Source organism: Thermobia domestica, chromosome 17, assembly GCF_964235325.1.
Source record: "Thermobia domestica chromosome 17, izTheDome1.hap1.1, whole genome shotgun sequence".
Classification (NCBI taxonomy): Eukaryota; Metazoa; Arthropoda; class Insecta; order Zygentoma; family Lepismatidae; genus Thermobia; species Thermobia domestica.
In genome coordinates this window covers 163,875,724-163,902,184 of record NC_137470.1, presented here as the reverse complement: position 1 = coordinate 163,902,184, position 26,461 = coordinate 163,875,724, and the positions used below count along the sequence as shown (strand labels likewise).

General features: G+C 37.1%; 1 protein-coding gene across 1 annotated transcript in view; it reads left to right on the top strand.

The window, feature by feature from the left end:
* Nucleotides 1-270: 270 nt before the first annotated feature.
* LOC145674458 (ras-related protein Rap-2c-like) overlaps nt 271-26,461 on the top strand; it is a 58,790-nt gene continuing 32,599 nt past the window's right edge. Inside the window, exons 1-2 of the mRNA XM_081744534.1 lie at nt 271-1,486; nt 25,598-25,664. Of these exons, the coding sequence (XP_081600660.1) occupies nt 368-1,051 (684 nt within the window). The 5' untranslated portion in view covers nt 271-367 and the 3' untranslated portion in view covers nt 1,052-1,486; nt 25,598-25,664. The remainder of the gene's footprint in view (nt 1,487-25,597; nt 25,665-26,461) is intronic.

The window sequence follows — 26,461 nt, the reverse complement described above, 5'->3', positions numbered from 1 at the left end:
AGTATGTCCTGATTAACTGTTGACTGTGGATGTAATTCCTAACTGCCGCAGCGTTGCCGAAACTGCGGAGAGTAAGCCAAAGCAAATCATATAAAAATTAATTATAAGTGTTATGTTTATTTTCACAAATTAACATTAAGTATTATATTTATTTCCGCACTTCCCAACATTGAAACAGTCTATTCCTATCTTACGCACGGTTTTCTTATTTGTTGCAAGTCTGGCAACGCTGCTTGGGTGGGAAATATACTGTGACTCAATCATTGCGCAGGTAAATTGTGAAGTGAATTGTTTTAATCACCGAATCATCCATTATTTGGAGAAGCTTGATCTGCAACTAGTTTGTTACCAACGTAACACCTAAAATATGTGGCGAAACCGTAAAAAACTTAATAATATAAACCCGAAACAGCACTACAAAGTAGTAATCTTGGGAAACCCGTTAGTTGGTAACACATCCATTATTATGCAGATAGTATATGGAAAATTTCAGGAGTTCTATGAGCCAATACCTGACTGTCATCAGAAAGATGTTCTGGTTAATGGTGTGAAACAAGCAGCTTACATTCTGGATGCAACGAATGATAAGTTCACTGACAACCGTGACTTGTTCATTAAACATGCTGATGGTTTCTTATGTGTGTTCTCCCTGACAGACAGGGATTCCTTTGAAGCAGTTGACGGACTTCTAGATCGAATTTGGCACTTGAACGGCGGTGATTACCCTCCTGTTATTCTAGTGGGTAACAAGAAAGACCTTGCAGAACGGAAAATACGATATTTAGAGGGCATGGAAATGGCTGCCAAGTGGAGGATTCCATATATTGAAACATCAGCCAAGACGAACGAATTTGTTGATAATGCATTTCTATCTCTGATAGAAGAAATTGCTTACCGCAGATTACCAGGTCAGCGTGAAGAATCAGAAGAAGACATTCAAGTCATTGAGTCCGATTCAACTTCAGGAACCTCAGATGAAAACGCACCAGTTGAACATGTCGAACCTCATTCTAAAAACACGGAGACTTGGGGATGTTGTATCATTCTGTGAAACGACTAACTTAATTTTCAGTCTGGGATGTCCATATATAAGACGACCACGAGTATAGACAGAGATTGGCGAGTATGTTATTTAAAATTGTTCCGTCAGATATTGTGATCAAGACAGACACATCTCTAAAGTGTTATGACTCATGTTAGTGTAATTTGGTCTGTTGAACCCCTTGGATAAATTTGTGATGCAGTTTGATGAAGTGAAAAGAAAAAAAACTAAGGCTGGTGAATAAAACTGAACCTAACCTAATTACTAAATATTGTGTAGTGACTACAATTTTTCTTTCCATTTGTACCTGTGAAAGCAAGTATGTCGTCGTATCAAACAAAATACTATTCTGGTAAATAAGTTTTCTGAATGTGATTTCAAAATTTCAGTTGAAGTTAGAATAATACTTAAAATATTAGTTGAAAGCCATTGTTTCCTTTGAAGGTAAATGAGAAATTTCCATTTATGTGTTATATTCCTTGGACTTTGTTTTATTCATGTTTCAATTCTTACGAACATTTGGGGAAGAATATCAGATAGCTAATTTGGACTATGCTTGATATGTATTGAACTAAGCTAAACAAGCACATACCCAAGACAATTTTGCATCGTAAAATGTACAAGTAGCCTTCTATCAAATTAGTTTCATTTGTGTAAAATTTGCTTATAAATATGATTAAAGTGTCAAAGTAGGTTTAGTTTCCACATATATTAGAATGTTAGTTGTTACTATTCCTGATGTAGCATAGATTATTCCTTGAACATATGTGAAACTACGTAAAAAGGTTCATGTATATGTTACCACAAAATTTCAAGTACTCTTTCTTTCTTTATGTATAAAGAGAAAAAATGTAGAAAGTTGTGTTCATTATTCAGTATCAGTCGATTCATCAGAATGCAAGGGGAATAAAATTTTGTTGTGAATCTAGAAAATAAATAATTGCATTTCTTTTAAACGTGTAAGAGCTCTTCACCAAGCTTCCTAGCTTTTTACTTATTTTACATAAATCGTACAGGTTTACTTTTGGCGCACTACTAGAACGAATTGTCAAAAAATTATAATTCTTTCATTCATTTCCTTCTTACTGTCCGCTAAACGGCACCCACAGGGTGAAATGAAAATATCTCACTAGGCCTAGATAAAATTCAAGGGGGCCATCAGAATTAATTGTTAAAAAATACAAGTCTTTTTCGATTTGCGTTTAAATGGGGCTTCCGGATGTGTAGCGTAAAATCTGCATTGCAAAAAACACAAAGCAACCTATGCTAAGTGGATAGTAAAAAGCACGAATGCTATCTAACAGAGTCAGAGAAGGGCGAAGATGAGGGGCTCGATCGAGAGTGCGTCCGAAAGGAGCAGGCGTGTCAGCGATGGTGGGTATGCGAGCGAGGTAAGTGAAAACAACTGGGTTTTGGCAATGATAGAAGTTTCAATAGCACTTGTCATGGTTTCACACTAGGAACGCTCCACTTGTGAACATAAAGTATAGGTTCTGAACACGGTGCACAAATATGCCGGCCGTGGAAAATACCATTAATTGTAATGTTTCATATGCCCTCACTTATTTTATCCGTAGTAAAGCACTAGTAATGATTTTACACTTGTAAACCTAAAGTACAGTTGTATTACTTTGTATTTAATTCTGTCGCGTGCAGAAATTTGTTCCCTATAATCTTATCTTTTCGTGAAAGGTATTCAATTTTATCTGTAGATCCTCCAAAATGTGTTGCGCCGTAACTATACCTGCACCATGTAAATATCTCAACCACAAGAAGTAGCATGATGATCTTGGAGAATACGTACAACATACTGATGAGTTAGTTGTTGTTTTCTAGATTTTTCCTGTAATGCAGGACCATGAAAGCGCAACAATTGTGACACGCTACTCACCCAAATTTTTGGCAAATAAGACGAAATATTGAAGTAGTTAATCCATTTGACAATACTTTGTTAGTACTACCTGGCAGATATCCTTTTAATGCTTGTTAATTTATTCAACGATATCCAAAAAAATGCTGGAAGCTTATCTAGAACCTTAAAGATTAAGAAATTTTTAACTTCCTCTTACTTTAAGATATTTCAAACCATTCTATAGAAAACCCATTGCCTTTACCAAAAACCCAATGATTTATTTATTTACAATAGTTACGTATTGTTATATGAGCATTTTGCAGTGTTGATAAAGACCATATTTTTTTAAAAGAAGACGACCTAAACCAGTTTCTTTTTTTAAAAAAAAGGCAAAGGTCCTATGTTTTTATGGATAAATCCTGCTTTTTTCGTCCTTAAGCCAAACTTATTTTTCTTCAAATAATCATATTTTTTTATTTAGATTATATATGGACAGAAAAAGTTTCTTTGGCCGTAACGTCCAACAACGTTACGAGAAACGACAGTAACTTTAAATAGGACTGCCAGATTTTACGTTTCCTCTGTAAGTTTTACGTCGTTCTGGCATGTTACAAGTTTTTATTTTGCCGTTCTTTGTTCTTCTTTCTTGCGTTCTTTAAATATATAAAAGAATCGTCGTCCTGTACATTTAAAAAATTGTATTTTATACATTTTTGTTATTACATTTTTAACGAGGGACGTCCAATAAGTTGTCTACCTACATAGGAAGAAATGCAGATAGGTTCACGTTTTTTAATGCTGTCTCCATGGAGGTCTATGGACCGTTGCCACTTTGTGAGCAGCGAAGAAATCCCAGAGAAAAAAAAATAGTCTTTGCATGGCCTGCGAACTACTGGGAAACAGCATGTTCGACCTCATTATACGACGTAAACTGTTGTCCCCGCAGGTGTTTCTTCACATCTGAGAAGAGGAAACGGTCATAAGGGGCCATTTTCGGACTGTAGAGAGGATGATTCAACAGTTGGAAACCACAGTCAGCAATGGCAGATTGAACTTTCCGGGCCGTGTGCACTGGCGCGTTGTCGTGGAGCAAGAGGATCCCGTTGAACAACCTTCCCGGACGTTGTTTTGCAATGGCATCTCTCAAGCGACACAGAGAGGCAGCAAAGACATCACCCGTGATTGTCGTCTTGTGAAGCATGTACTCCACCAACAGAAATCCCTCAGAATCATAGAAGATGGTCGCCATGATCTTCGCCGCAGAAGGCATTGTGCGGAACCTTTGTGGAAGGGGAATCGTGGTGTTTCCAATGCATGGTTTTCTGCTTGCTCTCAGGATCCCAATGATGGATCCAGGTTTCGTCCCCCGTCACCAGTGTAGGCAGAAATTTGTCCTGGTCCTCCTCAAAGAAGTCCTACTAGTTTTGCGACAGCTATATTCGTAACACACTCTGCTGACGGTCACTGCGTTGTCCCGTGTCATTATGTTCCGCCCCTCTCTTTCTGATCAGGTAGGTAATTTATTGGATGCATCTCGTAAATTACAGCTGATTTCTTACACATTGTTATCTACGCAACCGTTTTTGTCTGTTTTTAGTCGTATCCCGCACTAATAATTAAGAGTAATTTGGTTTCAGCATCTATCAACATCGTTTCAATCATATCGCAGTTTCGATCGATCTTGGTATACTGATGTGAGGACCAGAAGCTACTGTGAACTCAAAACGTAAAGCTCCAACTCTTTGTGAATTTAGAAATGTCCTGCAAGTATATTTAAACGCATAAAAAAAAAAGGATGTGGGACTGTTAAAAAGATGCATTCTCCATTAAAATACAGCTAAAATTCAACAGATTTATGTAATTTACGAGAAATGTCCAGAAAGTACAAGACGTTTTGGCCTATCGCGGCAGTGGCAGTGCTAGAGTCGCCATCTTGGAGTTAGAACATTGCCGCCCGCGGTAAGCATCCAGCTGTAGCCTTAGGACTGTGACGCTCTTACAGTGCTTTCTGTGATTATGTTTTAGTTGGCAAAGTACCAGAAGCCAAGTGAAATCCATCGGCAACTGTGTGAAGTGTACAGACGTATAATAATGGCTGAAGGCCGAGTGAGGCAATGATACACACAAGGTCAAGTGTACCTGAGAGCTCTTGCATGGTTTTGGATGGGAGGTGTTCAATGACCCACCATATAGCGCGGATTTAGCGCCGAGCGACTACTACCTTTTTTCAGCGAAGAAGACATGGCCTGCTACATAACGCTTTGATACTGACGCCGAACTGCATTCCGGTGTAAGCCAGTGGTTGAAATCGTAGGCGGCAGATTTTTACTGCGACAGTGTTGAAAAAACTTGTGCCACGGTATGATAAGCGCCTTAATTTGCATGGAGATTACGAGGAAAAATAGCTTAAGAGTGTAACTTTCAAATATATATAATACAGTTTGGTTTGTTCATTCTGTTTACTTTTTTTATTTGAAAACGTCTGCTATTTTGTTTACAGCCCTCGTACTTGGTTGGTTGGTTTTGATTTTAGCGTTTCTTTCAGCAGCGAGGCTATATGGGATTGGAATGTGTGACTTCACATAGAATCCGAGCCACACAATCTCGCACTGGGAGTTTTAATATACTTTATTAGTGTTTTATGTGTTACAGTTGTTTCTTGAATGAAACTGCTCTTTTCCAATCAATATTGTTACGCGTTATTATGTCAACCATATGTTTGGAATATGTAAATTTTCAATATTATGTAGCTTCTGTTTGTTTTTTTTACTGACATCCTAAGATCTTCCTGTCTCTATCTGAAGAATTTGGCAACCCTAATTACAGTTAGATCCAAACCATTACCTGGCTTGTAACAGAGAAATCATTTTCCATCTGGGCTCCAATACGAAGTACCTTAATCACAAAGGCAATGAGTCTACCGACTTATCCACGTAGGACGCCTGATAAAAAATACGTTCTACTGACATTGCATACTTGTGAATAATTTAAGTTATTTCAGAACTAAAGATACACATCCCCACAAGTGAAATCGCTGAACAGTGTTATACACGTTATTAAAATAAATGGATGATTTCTAAAGACAGAGTACAGAAGATTTAATTTAATCCAAGTTAGTTCAATGCGTCGGAAATATAGAGATTTAAATCAAGTTGTATATTAATAAAACAAGTGAATAAAGATACGATTCCTTTGAGTTCACTCTGGCTCTCAACCTCTCATGCAGAAAATAAATTTCATTTAATAAAGCATTTACATCGATGCTTCCTCTGTTTGAGATATATATGAGAAAAAGTCTAGATCAGCGATTTTTCTGATGTCGCGGACCCTTGTAGCGACTATTCATTCCTCACGGCCCTCCGTGAAATCAAAAATGTTTTTTTTTAAATGTATTTTACATATCATCAAAATATGTATAAATGAAAGTGACTGTTTGTGACTTAACACTTTGACCGCAATGTGCATCACCGATGATTCACAGTGGTAGTACTTTGCGGAGCCATGCACATCATATGTGATTCATAGGCTTTGCATCCTTATTTTTGAAACCGTGTGAATCACTGGTGAAGCACAAGCGCATAAGTTTTAAATGGTGAAATATATTTTTCGGGCTCAGAAAGACGTTCGATATACTTGGTTTACGGTTTCTGATAGTTTTTCCCCAGAAATTATTTTAACATTATGATACTCATTTTCCTCCAATAAAACGCCCTACGGAACACTTTAGAAGATTTCGTTCTGGCAGTCAACGTGTTAATAACTCTTGAACTACCCGACCGATATCGATTAAATTTTCAACATAGCTGAGGTTTGAGTCTGTGATATTTTTATAATTTCACTTTGACGGTGTAACTTAGGTAGGAAGAGATATTTTAAAAAGATCGAAAAGGACCAATGTTACTGTCGAATCCAAAGTTTTCGGGGTCGTTGAGACGAACGTGACACTTCCGGTGAGTTTAAATCCAAACTTAGCCCTTTATGTCCAAAGTGAAACATATTCTGCTTTCGAAGAACGGGTATTCTGGTAGTAAAATTGTAAATTCCAACTTCAGAACACTAAATGCGTTTTTTTTAATGACAATGTGGTATTCTTATAAATTGAGATGTTCAAAAAAATGTGAACATATCCTAATATTGTGAATTTAATATTCAGCTGATGTGATGGATCTTTCAGCTTAAGTTCGTAATTTTTATTTCTTTTATAATTTGGTATTTGATTCTTTTCATGTATTGTGAGAATTTTCAGCTTTTTTTTATTTTTATTTATTTATTAAGAACACCTATTTCAGGTAATAACTTCAGTGTTTGTTGGGCGAAAGTTGTAACTCTTATGAACGATATTAAAAGTATATTTCTCTAGGTACTTGTACGTGTATGTAACCATTATTACTAGAAAAAAATTAGTTAATTAACTATTAAGAAATACACAAAAATATTATAATAACTAGCTAACTCTATGGCCTATGGAACCCGAAGGTGCAATGTTGCGTTCAGAAAACATTCTTCATTGACTTCTGTCCTTAGTCAACTGGATCCAGTTTCTACTTTGTATTGCTACTTCTGCGAGGTCCATCTTAATATTATCCTTCCATCTGCGCCTAGGTCTTCCTAATGGTCGTTTTACGATTGGATTTCCAGTTAAAACTTTGAAAACATTCCTACCTTCTACCATTATGACTTACCCACCTTGAAGACCCTAACAATGTTTGGTAAACGGTATAAACTATGCTGTTACTCGCTGTAAATATTCTAATAGCTTTGTTAAATTACGAACACTAACTTCAAATAAACTACTAATTATTGAAGAAATTATATCAACGAATTGTTATATAGAGGAACACATCAGTAAAACATCACACAAGTAGGTCATTATCATTAATATGGCGTTTCAAACAGTTCTGTTTCTTCCTCAGCATAATATTATTATTTTTAACAGATATATTATCTATATCTTCAACTTCCAGCTTCAAGAAGTATTTATCAACTTCCAGAACGACAGAAAGAATTCTAATATTTAACACATACAGAACAGAAGAAAAGAAAAACTCAATTTTTGGTTACAATTTCAGTTTCAAATAAATTTTGGGACCTTTTTCAGTTCTAGTGAATATCAAAATATATTATCTTTCGAGTAGTAATCGTTTGAGTAATATTTTCCCTCAACTGGAGAACAGAAGATAGTTTAGAAGCATTGGTTAGATTTCAGTTACTATTATAGTTATCTTATCCCTTACTTCCCGCGTTTGATGACTTACCAACACCATACAGTTTTGAGCAGCAATCCATTTTTACAGAAATTACAATAAAGGATATAGAATCCTGAACAGTAGGTTATCTAGTATATATATGTACTATACATATATGAGAGAGATCGATATTATTGTACTCCCAGTTACATATCCATTATCTTGGTTGAATGAACACATCCCATATCCTCCCCCGATTAGACAGAGTCCTGACAGCAGCAATAGTCGTGCAGAAAAATATTAATTGACATATTTCTTAGTTCCCTAGTAACTAGCCCACTGTAGTTACTATAATATTATTGGGGATACTTAACAAACCCGACTCAGTTCAGAGATTTCTTCAATAACACTTAACACACTCAATTGATTGAAACGTAGCTTATGTATATTACAAATGTCCCAGGTGTGAGCAATACGATAACAAAATTTAATGAAAAAATGTCTTCTTTCACTCTCTCATCCCAACTCCCTCTCCGGGTCCGCGAACCGTAGACTGGAAAACATCCTCTAGATAATTTGCGATAAACAGAGATTTCATTAATTCACATGGTTTGTAGCATTGTTGCTCTTCAGTTTGTTTATTTTTGTTTAAGCTAATTATTATTTTCATTTAAAAAACAGTTGAGAATGCTCCAACAGCGTTGCCAGAACGAACTTAAAAAGAATGGAGAGATGGAGTGGGAAGGATAACTGCCATTGCTCCTAGATGTAAAAGTAAATATTTTCATCCGCACCTTCTTCTCTCTCTCGCAAATATTAGCAAAATATTATCTCTCTACGACTTACAGTTCTCGAAATATGGCTGCTTAAATATCCCAAAATTTGAAATATTTTTTGACCAATATGTTGGGAACGGTAAGTTATAGATATATTATATTGGTGTTGATCAATACCTAAGAGGATGGAAACATTTTGGTAGCGATATCGACTGGTGGCCACTGGCCAAACAAGTGGCCAGTTGGACAGTGGCCACCGGTTACTATTTAGTACCAAATGTTCACCATCCTCTTAGGGATTGATCAACACCAATATAATATATCTATAACTTACCGTTCCCGACATATGGCTCCATAAATCGGCCACTTTTGGGCCAATACCTTGGGAACGGTAAAAGTGACGCGAAAAATTCCACCACTTTTTTGATGCTCTATTGAATGGAGGGCTCAAAATTGAAAAAAAAAAAAAAATCGGAAATAACACACACACAGACATATCGAATTCAGAACGAACTTTTTAAGTTCGTTGAACATTCCTTTAAACCAGCCAATCCTGGCATTTTATATTAGGAATGTTAGCAATAGCAGGTAGAAAGAAAATTTTGAAAGAAACTCGGCCAGGGGCTATATTTAAATGTTCAATACTAAGCTTTCAATTCACCTGATATAACTACAAAAAAAAAAAAAAAAAAAAAAAAACCTTTGTTACATATGTCTGTCGGGGTAGTTGAGTTACAAATGAAGTTCCTATGAAATTTCTATTTTTGCTTTCTCGTCTATGTCTTCGGAGCTAAAGAAGACTGATATTAAGGAAAATCAGTGATCAGGAAATGATTTTGTACAATGAAAATATGGGAGAGCTTCGAGAAAAGTCACGATCACAGTCCACTAACAACCCAAGTGGTCGTTGATCAAGCAGGAACCCCTCGCACTACATGTGAGCACTATATCACGAGCCACCACGCCTCTACAGCTATGTTGCAATGTTAAACGCTGAGATGTTTTGACTACTGGGTGATCCATATATTCCAGAATCTTAGTTAGAAACATCTAACAGAAGAAATAAGTACAAGAAACTCCTTTCCTTTTGCTGAACTTCAATGCATATATTGAGCACTCACTCCAAAGTCAGTCACACAGTTGAAAAGTTACAACGTCAACTCCAAAGTTCTACGAGGGCTGTTCGGATATAACAGACGTTTTGAAATAAAAGTACACTCTTAAGCTATTTTTCCACATAATCGCCTTGCAAATTAGGACACTTATTATACCGTGGCACAAATTTTACAATATCGTTGCTGTAGAAATCTGCCGCCTACGATTTCAACCACTGGCTTACACTGACATGCAGTTCGGCGTCAATATCAAAGCGTTGTGTAGTGAGTCATGCCTTTATTACTGGGAAGAGGTGGTAGTCGCTCGGCGCCAAATCTCGACTGTATGTTGGGTGCTCGAACACCTCCCATCCAAAACCATTCAAGAGCTCTCGGGTACGTTTGGCCGTGTGTGGACATGCTTTCACTTATTATTCCATGTCCGTACACTTCACACAGTTGGCGATGGATTTCAATTGGCTTGTGTCTTTTGCCAACAAAAACCTAATTACAAAACGCACCTCACAAGAGGCAGGGTTTTCTAATGCAGCGCACATTATGACACGTCACAGAAAGCACAGTAAGAGCGTCAGTCCTCGCGCTACCACAACTGGAAGCGTACTGAGTGTGGCAACGTTGTGACACCAAGATGGCGACTCTAGCCCCGCCCACGGCCGTGATAGACCAACATGTCACTTTGTGGACAGGCCTCGAAGGTTATGGAAATTCAAGATAGAACGAAACTTTAAAATTCGTTTTGGTTGTGATTTGAATTGTTAACATCCATCTTTGAGGCTAGAAAAGATAGTAGTAGAATAATCTCCCGTGATGTATTTGTCTTTCCGCGAAACTTAACCAATAATATGTCTTGTTAGCAAGAAAGAAATAACAATTTAGCTTCATGTTCCAAACTGGAAGCTGAGGTACCAAATCGATTTAGTTGCATGGAGTGTTCTAAGGCCTGCGTCCGTGCTCAGAGGATAGTGATGCTCTTAAAAGTAGAAGTAAAAGAAGACGAAAACGTTCTATGGTGCTTACGCTCCTGAGTCTTGTTTCGGCTGTAGGGTTAGTAAAAATATGACGATGTGGCGACACCGGCAGCTCATAGCAAGAAAACTGTATAACAGGAAACCATCATCACTACGCGAGTAGGGGAAAGGTGTGTGATAGGTAAGTAGTCAATCCGTGTTCAAATCTCATTACCAGTTTCATTTTTCTAGTGCAAAACGTTACTTCGTGCTAAATGTGCATAGCACTAATGAAACGAGAACAATATATTTTTTTTTCGGAGCAGCTATTACTATGTTCTAGTGTGACAACATCCCGGCTCGAACCAGAGCCTCCGCTTATTGCAGGTAAGCCTCCTAACTACTTACACTAGGAACGCTTCTAGAATGCACAAGTACGCAAATTGAAAAAACGAAGTCCACTTTTCAACATATATTAAACACAGGAATTTACATGTTATGTGAATGTATTTATTTTTCTTTCTACACAGTATTCCCACTTCATTTCAATGTTGCTATTCGAGTTCAGCAGGAAATAACGTTCTGTAAAGAAAGACTGTTTCCGGTGGTAGAACTTGAATAAAGATCGTCTGGTTGCCAATAACACATTTCCCCTAGTTCACACGCCTACCAGTAATGAAGCCCTCTTTTTATTCACTTTACATTCAGTGTTGCTACATGTCGGTGAAACAATGTCCCGAAGGGTAAAGCCATATGTTTTCGTCTTCTTTTTATGTCTAGCATCACTACCTGCCGAGTACGGGCGCAAATTTTACAAAGTTCGATGTAGAAAAGTTTATACGAGGCACGTCCAGAAAATAATAATTTTTGTAGGATTCAAAAAAAAAAAAAATTAAAAAAAAACTTTTAATGTGAACTATTTTTCCATGTAGTTGCCATCCGTCTCGATGCACTTTCAATCCGTGAGACGAAGGATTAATTTTTTTTATACCTTGTTCAAAGAAGACTTCCGCCACCTCGTTTGCCCAATTCTTCATATCCACCTTCACTTCCCCGTCAGTTGAATTTTCTTTCCCCACTCATGTGCATCTCCAGGGAGGTGAACAGATGATAGTCTGAAGGCGCAAGGTCAGGAGAATGCACATGTCAGTCAAAATCGACGGTCTTCCACTCCTTTGCTCATCGTGCACAGCAGTACTACCGTTTTCAAATTCACGACACCATTTAAACACACATGTACGATTCATAACTCTTTCGACATAAACCGATTTGATCTCAGAAACTTCAGACGAAGATTTTCCCTTCAGAACGAGATAACGAATAACGCTGCGAATCTTGCACTTGTCGGAATATTTTATTGACATCTTTCACAAGAGACGTTACTGTGGCCACAGTTTTGGACGTACTGAGCGTGATTGGGCTCGCTGGAAATGGTAGGAACTAAGCTACACGGAAGTGACCCAAACATAGCAATTACAAATTCCCTCTGCCCGCGAGGGCTCTAGTACACTTATTTTGTGGATATGCCTCGTATTTGAAGTAAGGTCCATTTGTAAATGTCGTTGGAAACATCAGTGCTCTTGAGAATTAGCACGTGCTTGGATTCTCAGTATCCTTCGCGGTACGCTATTTGCATTCACGGTGTTCTCTGCGCGCCTTATAGTGTAAGATTAACATGCTTAAAAAAATCCAGTGCCCCGCCAACTGTGAACTACGGGCAGTCGTCCAGTTTCAATCGGAAAGAAACAAGAGAGAGCGAATATTCAATGCCAGATACGTAAGGTGTGTGGTGATAATACAATAAGTGACAGTAAAATGCGATAACTAGAAGGTCGGGAAAACATTCATTACGAACCCGAGCCTTCTACAGCGACTGATGATTTGGTGCAAGCTCTCGAAACCAAAACTGACGAAAACAGGACATTCACAATTTCCAATTCGTCATCGGAATTTGCACAAATTTTAAGTTTAGTTTTGTTTAAAATCATATCTGAAAATATTCTGTTTACCGAAATGTGTTCTCTTTGGATCCCTAAACTTCTGGGTGAAGAACACAAAAAGCATAGAATGGCAAGTACGTTAAAGATTTTGATCCGCTACGACGAGAAGGGTGATGGCTTGTTGCGTCATATCATCAGGAGAGATGAGACATTTGTGTCCTACGTGACTCCCAAGACAAAACATTAATCAGTGGAGTTGCGACGCACAAAGCAAAACAGACACCTTTAAAGCGCAAAATAATGGCAACTGTTTTGAAAGAGATATGGTGAATTCTTAATGAACGTTGTGCCGCAATGAAGGACAATTAATAGTGTGAGACCCTAAGAACAGTTTATCGAGCGGTTAATACTGAAGAACTTCCATTCACGAATTCTGCTGGTCAAGCATTAATTCTATAAGAACCATTACTAATATCACAATTATGTGAAACTTTCGTATTGATTGGAGGTATAGTAACATACACAATCTCGTCAAATATCGAATCAAACTGTATATCGTACTCCAACCAGTATTACTATTAATAACCACTGACCTTTCTGCCAACAAAACGAGAGCGCCATTTGCAACACGTAGTTTTCACTTTATTTCGGATTTGACTTTGGACAAAGCAATTGAACTATAAATTATCTTTGGAAATCATGATACCGAGACTGATGTTTTCTAAGTTACAGTCATGTATATTTATGTCCAATAAAATTTTGCATATATTGCAACTGACAAATTTTGTTGAAATAACATTTTGTTTTGCATTTCTTGCCTGATTTTAAAGTTCAGCATTATAACAATGAGATGAAAAATATTTCTCTGACGAAAAATGTTGTCCCCGCAGGAGTTTCTTCAGGTCTCGGAAGAGGAAAGTCAGCAATGGCAGCCTGAACCTTCCGGCCCGTGTGCACAAATATTCGTTACGCGGCGTAACACGACTACTCTAATCACGGCCACTGCGTTGCTCCGACTGACCTCAAATTGCACAGTAGGGTTCCTTACAGTGGGTTTGGCGTGCATGTCAGACGTCATTGTGCTCCGCCGCACCCTTCCTGTCTAGATAGATAACTTATTGGACGCCCCTCGTACATCCAAAATCCATATTTTCGCAGGTAAAGTCCATGAAACGTGAAAATACGTTGAAATTTTGAATTAAATTTTTTCACAATTACCATATTTTCTCGTATCGTTACTTGAAAGTGAAAAGGTACACTAAAAGAGCTTTCGCTAAATACTTCATCAGATACGGAGGGAAAGAAAAATTAAAGATCGTGAGAGTAGATCTGAAGAGCCCAGATGGGCGCAAGGGTGAGTGGATTTGTAATGAGTAGCTTAGAGAGCTTATAGTGGGTCTTTTCGTAAAGTGTGTGACAGTTTTCTTCATAATTTCTGTCAACTAATTCTTTTCCCATCTCTGTTCCAGAATTTCTTTGTTCAAACTATAAAGTACTAGCATATATTACCCGCTTCGCTGGGTTGAAATGAAAATTTAAATGCACAACTACGTATCTCATGTGTTTAGTACCCGTGAAATATGCTGCTTTCGTTTTTAATGGCATCGATTTAAGCAGCATCAGAAAGATCATTGATCATTTCGGCGACTCCAAAAACCATCGTTTCGACACTAATATTGGTCATTTTCGATCATATATATATATGCCATGGCATAGGAAGTGTCACCGTTACCTCAGCCACCCCAAAAAATGTGGATTCAGCACTATTATCGGTCATTTTCGATCATGTTTAACTATTTCTTTCTCCCCCTCTCCCAAGTTGCGAGGTTGAATTTGAATTTAAACACTTGCCATTTTCGATTATTTTATGAATATGTCTTTCTCCCCGTAACGCAAGTGGTGGGGCTGATTTTGGATTTAAAAAGGATCGGAAATGTCACTGTTAATCTCAGCTACTTCTAAAACTATGGATTCGACACTAAAATTAGTCATTTTCGATCATTTTTAAATGTTTGTCCACCTACCCTACGTTGTATCCTCCCCCTTCCCAACTATCAGGAGTGAACTTGGATTGAAACAGCATCAGAAGTGTCACTGTTTCTCTCATCGACCCAGAAAACTATGAATTCAACACTAATATTTGTCATTTTTGATCATTTTTAAATTTCTGTCCTCCTCCTCCAACCCTACGTTGCATCGTCCAATTGAATAGCCTAAAGCAATCCCTGCCCCTAAACTCATGTATGTTGAAAATTTGATTGAGATCGGTCGGGTGGTTCAAGAATGATAAGGTCACAAAGGCAGTCATTTTAATTTTAATTTTTTTTTATATATCTCCCCCTCCCCTAGGTTGGCTCGTCAAAGTGAAACAAGACAAAACACCAAAGGCCCGACGCTCATATATGTTATACGTAGGGTAGGTGGACAAACATTTAAAAATGATCGAAAATGACTAATTTTAGTGTCGAATCCATAGTTTTAGAAGTAGCTGAGATTAACAGTGACATTTTATCGAGATTAACAGTGTAATTTTATCGAGATTGATTGGGTGGTTCAAAAGTTATTAGGTTTTATTAGTTTTTATTTATAGGTTCCCCTCCTTTAGGATTTACTGCTAAAGTGAAGTTACAAAAATGTTTCCAGATCCGAACCTAATTTATCTTGAAAATTTGATTGAGATCGGTCGGATAGTTCAAGAGTTATTAAGATACAAAAATAGTCACTTTGTCTTATATGAATTGATTTTTATATACCTCCCCCTCGTTCTCCTCCCCTACGTTGCTCCGTCAAATTTAAATCATAGAAAGGATCCCAGGCCTGAACGTCATCTACGTTGAAAATTTGATCAAGATCGGTCGAGTGGTTCAGGAGTTAAGTTTTATTTATTTTTTTACTCCTGCCCCATACCCTCCTCTTAGTTCTACCATGAAAGTGAATAGCCTAAAACCAGCCCAACCTCGAACCTCATCCATGTTAGAAATTTGATCCAGATCGGTCGGGCGGTTCAGGAAATTTAGTCACATAGTTATTTTCAATTTTATATATATAGACTAGCTGAACCTGCGCTCTCTACACAGCGCATCATTCGCATATGAGCATAAATCTCCTTATTCCTCACAACATATGTACATGTCTCTTTACAGACACAAGTCGTCTTGATTTTAAAAAATCGGCAATGGGTATCATAAAGGGGAGATTTTTTTTATTTTTTTTTCTCAATATCTCGCACCGTTTGCAAGATTTCAGCCTACTTCCAGTTGGAGTTTCTAATTCATGTATGACCAGTGTTTTCTTTCTTCTTGCATGCAGATACAATTAATTATAATGTAGATGTTCATTGGACAAAACAATCAAAAAATAAACATTTATCTTAGACTCTAGAAATGGTCCCTTTTCACTATTATTTGGCCATGGAACAAACGCCTGAGACATATAGAACCCCAATATACAACATTGTGGTGTTGGAATGTATAACGCATAGGATATGATGCTTTAGTTTTTTTAATTATAACGCTTCCAGTGTACCCTAAAAAATGTAATAAAGAAGTAATGGCCATGTTTTTATTAAATATTCAATTATAACTGGACAATCTACTCAAAATTTCCAATCGATCAATGAAAACGTCATCTTTCTAGTGCCTGTAGTTTCCGAGATCTCATTGTCGAAAAGATTGATCACAAACATATAAACATAGTTTAAAAGAACTCGGAAAATGGAAGCACAATTCACATGCCCTGATTTTAGAGAAGGCTTATTAAAATACGAAAGGCTTTGAACAATAATTTTATATCATAAACTTTATGAAAAAGATATAGTTAAAGTACAAATACTCAAAATGTTTGTCTCTGTTAAACGTGAAATCACACAAAACCGTAAATGAAAGATTTGAAAGCTAAAGTTATAGGTTGGAGCTCAGGCGCTTTTAATTGCTATTGTAGAATTTTAATAGATAGATTGTGAGTAAATTATTTCGGCAATAAAATTTAAAAACCATTTATGGCATCTAAGTGATGATATGAAATGTCGGTATTATTTGAAAGATGATGTATATTACATTTATTTGTTTTGTTTTGTTTTAACAAAAAACAGTAACTATATAATATTTCTGAATTGATTTACTGGGAAAGAGCAGAGCAGAAAATTGTTGACATATGTTGATTCTACTCCTATTTTCATGTTTCTACCTCAACGATCTGGGCAATTATTTAGAACTCAATACTCTGCAAATTGGTGCTTTTATATTCGGCAAAGCACACGGAGAGAACACGAAATAGAAAACAGCATTGATAAAAGATAGTTTTTGTGCGATACCATCTATTACGCCTTGTTGGCCTGTCACCACTATTTACAGATACATGACTAATTATACACTGCGAACACATGTTTAATTTCATTTCCCTACCTCGTCCCCTCTTCTCATTTGCTTAAGGAGGCACGGTAGGTCAGTGGTAGAGCGCTTACGCCTGATGCGAGGAATTCCTGGTTTGGTCCCGGCCAAGTAATTTTGCGGTGGATAACAAGGTGTCCGTGGAGTTTCTCGGGGTACTCTCGTTTCCTCCTACTTTCCTATTCCATCAATACTTCCACCATCATCCACTTACCTTAATGATTCGTCTCCTTTAGTCTATGAGGCATAATCGTGGAACGTTAAACTGAAAGATTTCATTTTCACTTCATTTTTCTTTTGCTTAATCTGTTTTCTCCGTCGTGTGTCTGATCGTAAAAGAGCGACCCTCGAGTAGCTGGAAATGACTTCTCTAGAGTGTGCCGAAAATTTGGAAATCAAAATTTAAAGTTTAGATTAATATTTATTAGTACTCTCCTATACCGACTGAATAGTTGAAATTTCCTTCAAAATGGAAATAATTGGAGCGTTATTGTAGTCTAAGACTATGCCCAATGGTATTTGATCACCTTAGCTACAATGTTACGCAGGTTATTGTTCAGAAGTTTTAAAGAGAGTTCTTTTAATCTGTTTTCACTGGGACAAACCTATACAAAGAAAGAGGCACAGCGTGTTTTTTTTTCTGTTATAGCTTTTTCGTATACTGTGAAAACCCTTAACGGACTCATCTCAATAGCGGACACACTGATAACACGTACAGACTTTTTGTCCCGGCAATAGGAGATAACCTTTCCTTTTACGGACATTCTTGCATACGGATACGGGCAGTCTTCTTAGGCCCCAATGATATAGTTGAGTTGAGTTGATTTTAGTTTAGCGTCCCGTTCAGCAGCGAGGCTATATGAGACGTGGACCTACTGATTAACGTGGAATCCGAACCACATGAGCTCCCGCCGGGAATCGAACCCGGGTCTCCCACGCCAAAGGCGCGTACGCTAACCGCTTAGCCACGAGGGAGCTCCCCAATGATATAGTAACCTGTCATAACGGACAGGTATTACCGTAGTTTCAGATATATGCTAGTTTTAAGATCGAGTGCCTTGGCAAAAAAAAAAAAATTCTATTAGGCCTTATATCTGGAGAACTACATACAGTGTAACCAAACCCAAACTATCACTTATCTCAGTTAAGCATTACATATTTCCGCTAGCCTTACCAGCATCATTACTTTAGGTGTGTTCGAACGCTATGGATTACATATGAAGGGTAAGGGGAAAAAAGAAGGAATGTCACAAAACTGCATTTTCGAGAAAACGGCGTTTTAATTTTGAAAACCGCATAAAAAGAATAGGGTTAGTTACATTTTTTGCCCCTTTTTACATGGACATTTTTACATCTACGCATGTATGGTATATACAGTCAAATAGAACCAAGAGTCACCAACAGATAGGACAAAGAACCCGAAAAAGCTCATACATGGACATTCCTTGTTTTTTCCCCTTACCCTTCATATAAAACTTACAATGGTTGTTTTTTGTTGACCGATTAGTATTATGATGAATGAGATCATTGCAATTTTTGTTTAAATCTCCTAAACAGGGTGGTTTAAAGAGAAAACGAATAGAAACGAGGTAAGAAAACGCATTTACAAGGAAATAAAATGAAACACACACTAGATTATCCTTTGTTTACATAGCAGACATTTTGTTTACAATCGAGAATGTTCTTTTTGGAACCTTACACTTTGTGTGGAAATGATGAATCTAGTTCATCCACCCATTAGAAGTTTTCTAATAGGTGCCGAAATTTATGTAACCTGTGGAACCACGGCGAGATGTTTAAAATTTTAGTGCTCATGACTTCACGGCAACATGACGCAAATTAAGGAACTCCAGATTTGTGGTTTGAACGAATGGAAAAAACAACAATAGGAAGTTGAAGCGTATGACTTAGTATGCGTTCGTGTAAATTGTTCAACTTTGTATGGTACCCATTATCTATCTTACGTCACAGGTATCAGCAATGAGACATAGTGGTTTAGCGAAACAGAAAAGATATTTATTCTTCAAGGATTAGAAAAGGATTTATCGCCATAATTTCCAGACGGAAGCAGTATTCCGAAGTCACTAATGAAAACAATGCAAACAAAACTTGCTAAGTGCGATGAGAAACAAAGTAGATAAAAGGTGGCACAGTGGCTCAGGGGTAGAACAATCATCTTTAGTAAGAGGAATTTTAGAATATGTGAATTTTTCATGGATATCATGTTGTCCATGCGTTTTCTCGAGGTTCCTCCGTTTACTCCCATATTTCATTCCCTCAATTTCATAATCAATAACCATCCCTTTCCTTTTGGCTAAATGTCATTTCTGTGTAACGTTAAATTAAATATTTTATCTACATTATAAGATTGAAAGTGACTATGTTTGTGACTCTTAATCTCTTGAACCGCCCGACCGATCTTGATCAAATTTCCAACGTAGATGCGGTTCTAGCCTGGGAGTGTTTTTAGCTACTTACTTTGACAGTAGAACTTAGGGGCGGGGGAGGAGGGGGACAAAAAATAAATAAAACTTAATAACTCTTGAACCACCCGACCGATCTTGATCAAATTTTCAATGTAGATGAGGTTTGAGACTGGAATGATTTTTATCATTTGACTTTGACGGAGCAACGTCGGGGAGGGGGTGGAGGGGGAAATATATAAAGATCAATATATATAAAAATTAAATTGACTATGTTTGTGAATTAATAACTCTTGAACCACAAAATCCTTCTCAAATTTTCAACATATATGAAGTTCAAACCTGGAAAGTTTTTATCATTTCATTTTGACAGTAGATTTTAGGGGAGAAGGGGAAATATATGAAAATGAATAAAACTTAATAACTCTTGAACCACCCGACCGATCTCGATCTAATTTTCAACATAGATAAGGTTTGGCCCTGGGATGCTTTCTTCATTTCACTTTTACAGTACACCGAAGGAGAGTGGAAGGGGGGAGATATATGTCAAAAAAGTAAAAATAAAAGTGACTGTCTTTGTGACTTCATTACGCTTAAACCACCCAACCAATCTTAACCAAATTTTCAACATGGATGAAGTTCAGACTTGAGGTCGTTTCTATAATATCATTTTAACTGTAGAACTTAGGGGTGGGGGAGGGAAAGGGACACATATATAAAAATAAATAAAACTTAACAACTCTTGAACCACCCGACCGATATCGATCAAAATTTCAACATAGATAAAGTTCGGACCTGGGATGTTTTCGTCATTTCACTTTTACAGTGCAACCTAGGGGAGGCGGAGGGAGGAGATATATAAAAATCAATTTATATAAGACTGAAAGTGACTATTTTTTAACTTAATAAGTATTGAACTATCCGGCTGATCTCAATCAAATTTTCAAGATACATGAGGTTCGGATCTGAAAACATTTGCAATTTCACTTTAACGGTAGATCCTAGGGGAGGGAGACGTATAAAGAAAAAAAACTAATAAAACCTAATAACTTTTGAACCATTCAATCAATCTCGATCAAATTTTCAACATATATGAGGGTCGGGCCTTGGGAGTTTTTTTATTGTTTCACTTTGACGAGCCAACGTAGCGGAGGGGGAGGGGGAGATATATGTAAAAAAATAAAATAAAACTGACTGCCTTTGTGACTTCATCACTCTTGAACCACCCGACCGATTTCAATCAAATTTTCAACATACGTGAGTTTAGGAGCACGGATTGCTTTAGGCTATTCAGTTTGACGATGCAACGTAGCGGAGGCGGAGGGGGGAGAAAATTTCAAAATGATAAAAAAATGTCCGATATTAGTGTTTAATCCATAGTTTTCGGGATCGATGAGAGAAACAGTGACACTTCTGATGTTGTTCTGAATCCAAGTTCAGCCCTGATAGTTGAGGAGGGAGAAGGTACAACGTAGGGGAGGGGAATATACATTTAAAAATGATCGAAAATGACTAATTTTAGTGTCGAATCCATAGTTTTAGGAGTAGCTGAGATTAACAGTGACAATTCTGATGCCGTGAGTCACAGCAAGGAGGAGGGGGAAGGGGAGCTGTATATAATAATGATCGAAAATGACCATTATTAGTGTCTAATCCATAGGTTTTGGGATCATTCAGATGAACAGAGACATTTCCGACCAGGTTTAAATCTAAAATCAGCCCCGCCACTTGGGGGAAGGGAAGAAAGAGATATATATAAACATGATCGAAAATGGCCACTATCAGTGTCGAATTTATAGTTTTCTGGATCCCCTAGATGAACAGTGGTACTTTCGATTCCGTTTAAATCGAAATTCAAACCCACAACTTGGGTGAGGGGGAGGAAGAGATATTTAAAAATCATCGAAAATAACCGATATTAGTGCTGAATCCACATTTTTTGAGGTCGCTGAGATGAACGGTGACACTTCCGATGCCATGGCACGCAACATGGGGTGGGGGAAATATATATATGTATATATATATAAATGTTCAAAAATGACAGATTCTACTGTTGAATCTATAGTTCTTGCGATCGCCAAAATGAACAGTGACACTTCTGATGCTGTTTAAGTCCATTTTCAGCCCTGACACTTGGGGTATGAAGGGTGACATACATTAAAATGATCCAAAATGAGCAATATCAGTGTGCATTTAAATTATTTATTTCAACTCAGCAAAGCGGGTAATATACGCTAGTTTTCTCTAAAGTATATCAACTAAATGAATCAAAACTAAGATTCTGAAAGTGATGAAGATATAGAAGGTAGTAAAATTATATGACAAATTGTAGCATTTTTGGATAACATACTATGAGGGAAATTCGAAAGACAAAAACGCCGTTTATTTTTCAATGATATATACTCACAGATACAGAACTTTCATTGTACACATTAGAAAAGTATATTACATTACTCTTAAACATATTCACCATTCAAATTGAGGTACTTATTACAACGTTTTACAAGGTTCGAAATTCCTTCTCCCGCCTGAGAGTGAAGCCACCTGCTAACGACATTGTGAAGAGCATTGTCATTTTCGAAGCGGAAATTGGGGAAAACGAACAGAAACTTCTGGTATCGTGAACCGATGGACTTCACGAACACTTTTGTCAATTTACTGCAGGAGTTCATTGCTGACTACAGATAGGCGCCCACTTCTTGCTGCATCGTGCACGTCAGTTCGTCCATCTTTAAACATGCAACACCATTTATGTAGGACACCATTAGTCATCACGTTTGGTCCATAAACACCACACAGTTCGCGATGAATTGCAGCTTTTTCGCCTTCAGGAGTCATATTACCGAATGCACTTCACATTTGATGGGTTTTGGTATTGGAGTTTTCATATTCAATTTTATAGCGGGCGAACGCACACTTCCACAGGACTGACTTCACTCTTTCGAGCCAATACATGCATAAACTATTTTTTTTTTTTTTTTTTTCGAATTTTCCTCCTACAAGTCAACACAAGAGTTAAGACAAAACTATATATAACGAAATGAAGGCTAAAGTAGAAATGGTTGCAGAAGAGAATGCATGATGAAAACTCCTGCATTTCTGCAAGAGTTGGGAAATATAAATGCTACCAGTTCTTCCAGTTTTTCACAAGTTGTTGTAAGCGAACCAAAAAGCAAAGAACAAAGACAATATCAATTATGAAATCAAAGAAACAGCAAGTATTAGCCGCGAAATGAAAAGTAAAGGGAAAAAAAGAAAGAGTATCCCACATCAAACATAGATCCATCAAAAAAAATAACGATAAAATCCTTTAGTATACGAAAAAACAGTGATCATAGAAGGAAGTTTTGAGGAGGACCTTTTAAAACCTTTCAGAAACAAACAAACAAACCAAAAAAAAAAAAAAAAAAAAAAAAAGAGGAAGGGACAATTACATTATGAAACACAAAAAATATATACATAACGTACCACGTAATGCATATTTATTTTGTTTTTATTGTAATGCTATTACTGTTGAGATAATAGTTTCTTGATGTTGCTCTTCGATCTCTATGTTAAGATTTCCTTCTCCATGTATCTTTCTCACTATAGTTAAAATTACTGTAAATGGAATCATTCTATGCCTAAAGTGTTAGTCCACCCACAGGATCCAGAAGTATGGTGGGTTGCCTATCCGACAGTTCTTCGTTTAACAACGTTTAATATAGGGTAGGCCGTAGTGTCGCATATGTGTGCAAAATCTTTCGGACGCAGTTTCTTCTTAGATTCTTAATTATGATACTTTACAGTATGTAGAAACGTAAGTGTGCCACCAAATGTTCTGATCGGGCTTATCTTGAATTGCTATTAAAAATGGCAGATATGCCACTTCATATTGATGCCATTATCTTCGTAACAACTGAGCCGATTTTTTTTTTTCATGAAACGCAATAAAGTGCGCATTAAAAAAGTCCTCATACTTTTTTTTTAAAAAAAATACCTGCTAGGCTTTTCAAGTTACAGTGCAAAGTATGAAAATAAAAACTAACAATTTAATTGTGCCATTTCATTACAATTAAATACTGAATTCTTGGCTAAGAGGTTATTATAAACCTTCACCTAACCGACAGCGCCTAATTATTATACTTTAAATCGGTATGACATGCCGCTGCGCTGCGCTGGCGCCATGTGTAAAACCTGATTGTGATGGTAGGTGAGTTGTAATAGCGAGTATTCACTAGGATATGTACCGTACGTGTAATACAGTGGACGATTTGTTTGCGCTACACATCAAATATCAGATATCGTGTCTTGGAGATTACATTATGACGGAGATGGGAAATAAAGTCCCGGCTCTCTGAAACAGTTTCTCGAGAGTTCTCCATGAATCATTACAACCAGCTATTGACAGAAATAGGTTTTCAGTTTGAAAATAAAGCGTTTAAACGAATTTATTCAACAAATATAATTATTGAAATTTTTGGCGTTTAAGAGACTATTATTGGAATAGAATTACCAAAAATCTTTTAACTGATAAATTTGGTGGAATGTGATATTTTCACAACACTGGATAGGTCAAAATCGCCCGTGGTAACGATAAGTAGCGTACAATTGGCAGAAATAGTTGATAGAATTCGGTAAATTGATAATTTTGAGAAAAGTACACGAGAAACTACGGTTAAACTGAGAAATGAAATCTGCTGTACAGACTATAATGTAAGGGATATGTTAAAGACGATACTATAATAGAAAAATCCTAAACCAACATTGTACTTCACCCAATGTGGGAGGTATTTATGAAGCTCATTATCTTGTGCGTTCAAAACACATTGTTACAATGTTGTTCAAATTAGGTCACTACGTTTCATACCTTGCCTTGCCTAAGCTTCAGTCAAACGGCCACCGTTATAACACAGGCATTAGAGTACACGAACTCAGGATCAAATTCTAGACATAGCGCTAGTACAGCGCAGTGACCACCTCATATCGTTTTCAAGTGAAACAATTACATACTATTGCCTAGTTGAAGGTTTATAATCTCAAACGAATTAACTAGGTAATTGTAATGGAATTGTTTGTTTTCGTTTTCATACTTTGCACTTTAACTGAAAAAGGCCAGAAGTTATAAAAAAAGTGTCAGGACTTTTTTAACGTACACTTTATTGCCCTTCATGTAGAAAAAGAATTAAAAAGATCAGACCAGGGGTCTCGAAGATAATGAGGTCAACACGAAGTGGATCGTCTGCTATATTTAATGGCGCCTCAAGATAAGCCCGATCACAACATTTGGTGGCAACATGCGTTTTTATATACTCTAAAGTGTCATAATTAGGAATAAAAAAACTGCATCCGGAAAACTGTGCACACCTATGCACCACCACGGTCTACTCTATTAATATATTCGCATTATGCTAATTTTGTGTCAGTCGTACAAAAGCAGCAACTTTTCCAAGTCCGGTTGTTTGCCTTCCTTCGTTTTAAGGTCACTCATTAATACCGAAAATAGAAAATTAGTTGCCTCAGTGTCTGACTTTACACAAACTGCTAAGGAACATAAAAGATATGTATGATACAGAGGGAGAAAAGCCCTTCCCGCTGGTCTAGTGGCTAGCGCGTGTGCCTTTGGTGGACGTGAACTCAGTGGAACATGACAATGATTAATTTCACGAACATTCATTTCGTTAATCATGTCTCCTTTATCCTAAAGGGCATAACCGCAAGAGTTAAACTAAAATTTTCAGAGACAACAAGAGAACGAAAGACAGAGCACGTCAGAGAACATGAGTCGTTTTCTCTCTCGCTATTTTCATCGTTTTTTTCTTTTTTTTTTAAATAATAATCATCATCATCTCTCGTTGCACTAAAACTGTGTGTAAGTGTGCTTATCATGTGTTGGGACAAATCTACCATTTGGACGGGATTAACTTTGTTGTCTACATCGTATTTTAGGTGTGCCGTTCATCCTTCAACAATGGCGATGGTTTTCTAGGGTGACGGGGTGCAGGATAGAGTATTGGTGAGTAGTTTGAAAACTTAAATGGTTGTTTTTCTCATTTGCTAACTATTTTGCAGTGGGTATTTATTCTCTACGCCTCCCTCCCTCCATTTCAATTATAAAAGTGTACAAAATCACGCGAGTAAAAACTAAAAAGTTAATAGAAACGTTAATTGGGAACTGAGCTGCACTGTTACGTTCACACATACCCATCCCACTGTGCTTTGTACCGTGGTTAACAATGTACTTATTACATGTCGTCCTATGATGAAGGACAATTCTTCCTCGTCATTTATGGTTGCGGTACTGCATAGTCCCTTAACCAGAATGTATAAGTTTTTGCATGTTTCGTTCATACAGCTTTAGTAATTCTGTTATCTTTTGGGAGATTCCGCATGTGCACCACCCTAAGACATTACTGTGTCCTTCAGGTATAACTTCCTCTACAATATTGAAGACCACTTGCTTTTGTACCTTTCCTCTTCCACTATGAGATATCAAATGCCATTTTCCACTTTTTTTATTATGTGGAGAATTTTCTCCCAGACGTTGCAACGTGCATTCTGTTACATCTACTATATATATATATATATATATATATATATATATGCGTTTCTTAAAAGCAGTATCGCATCATATTTTATTACACCAAGTTATAAAAATGCGATGCAATCTATATTTTGGATAGCGAAATGCAGTGCATCTATGATCATAATTCATTATCAGTGACCTATTTTTGTGACAAAAAATAGTATTTCATTGACATTCTTTCATGACAGATTGCTCTGTTTCCATCCCAGATATGGTTAAATTAGTTA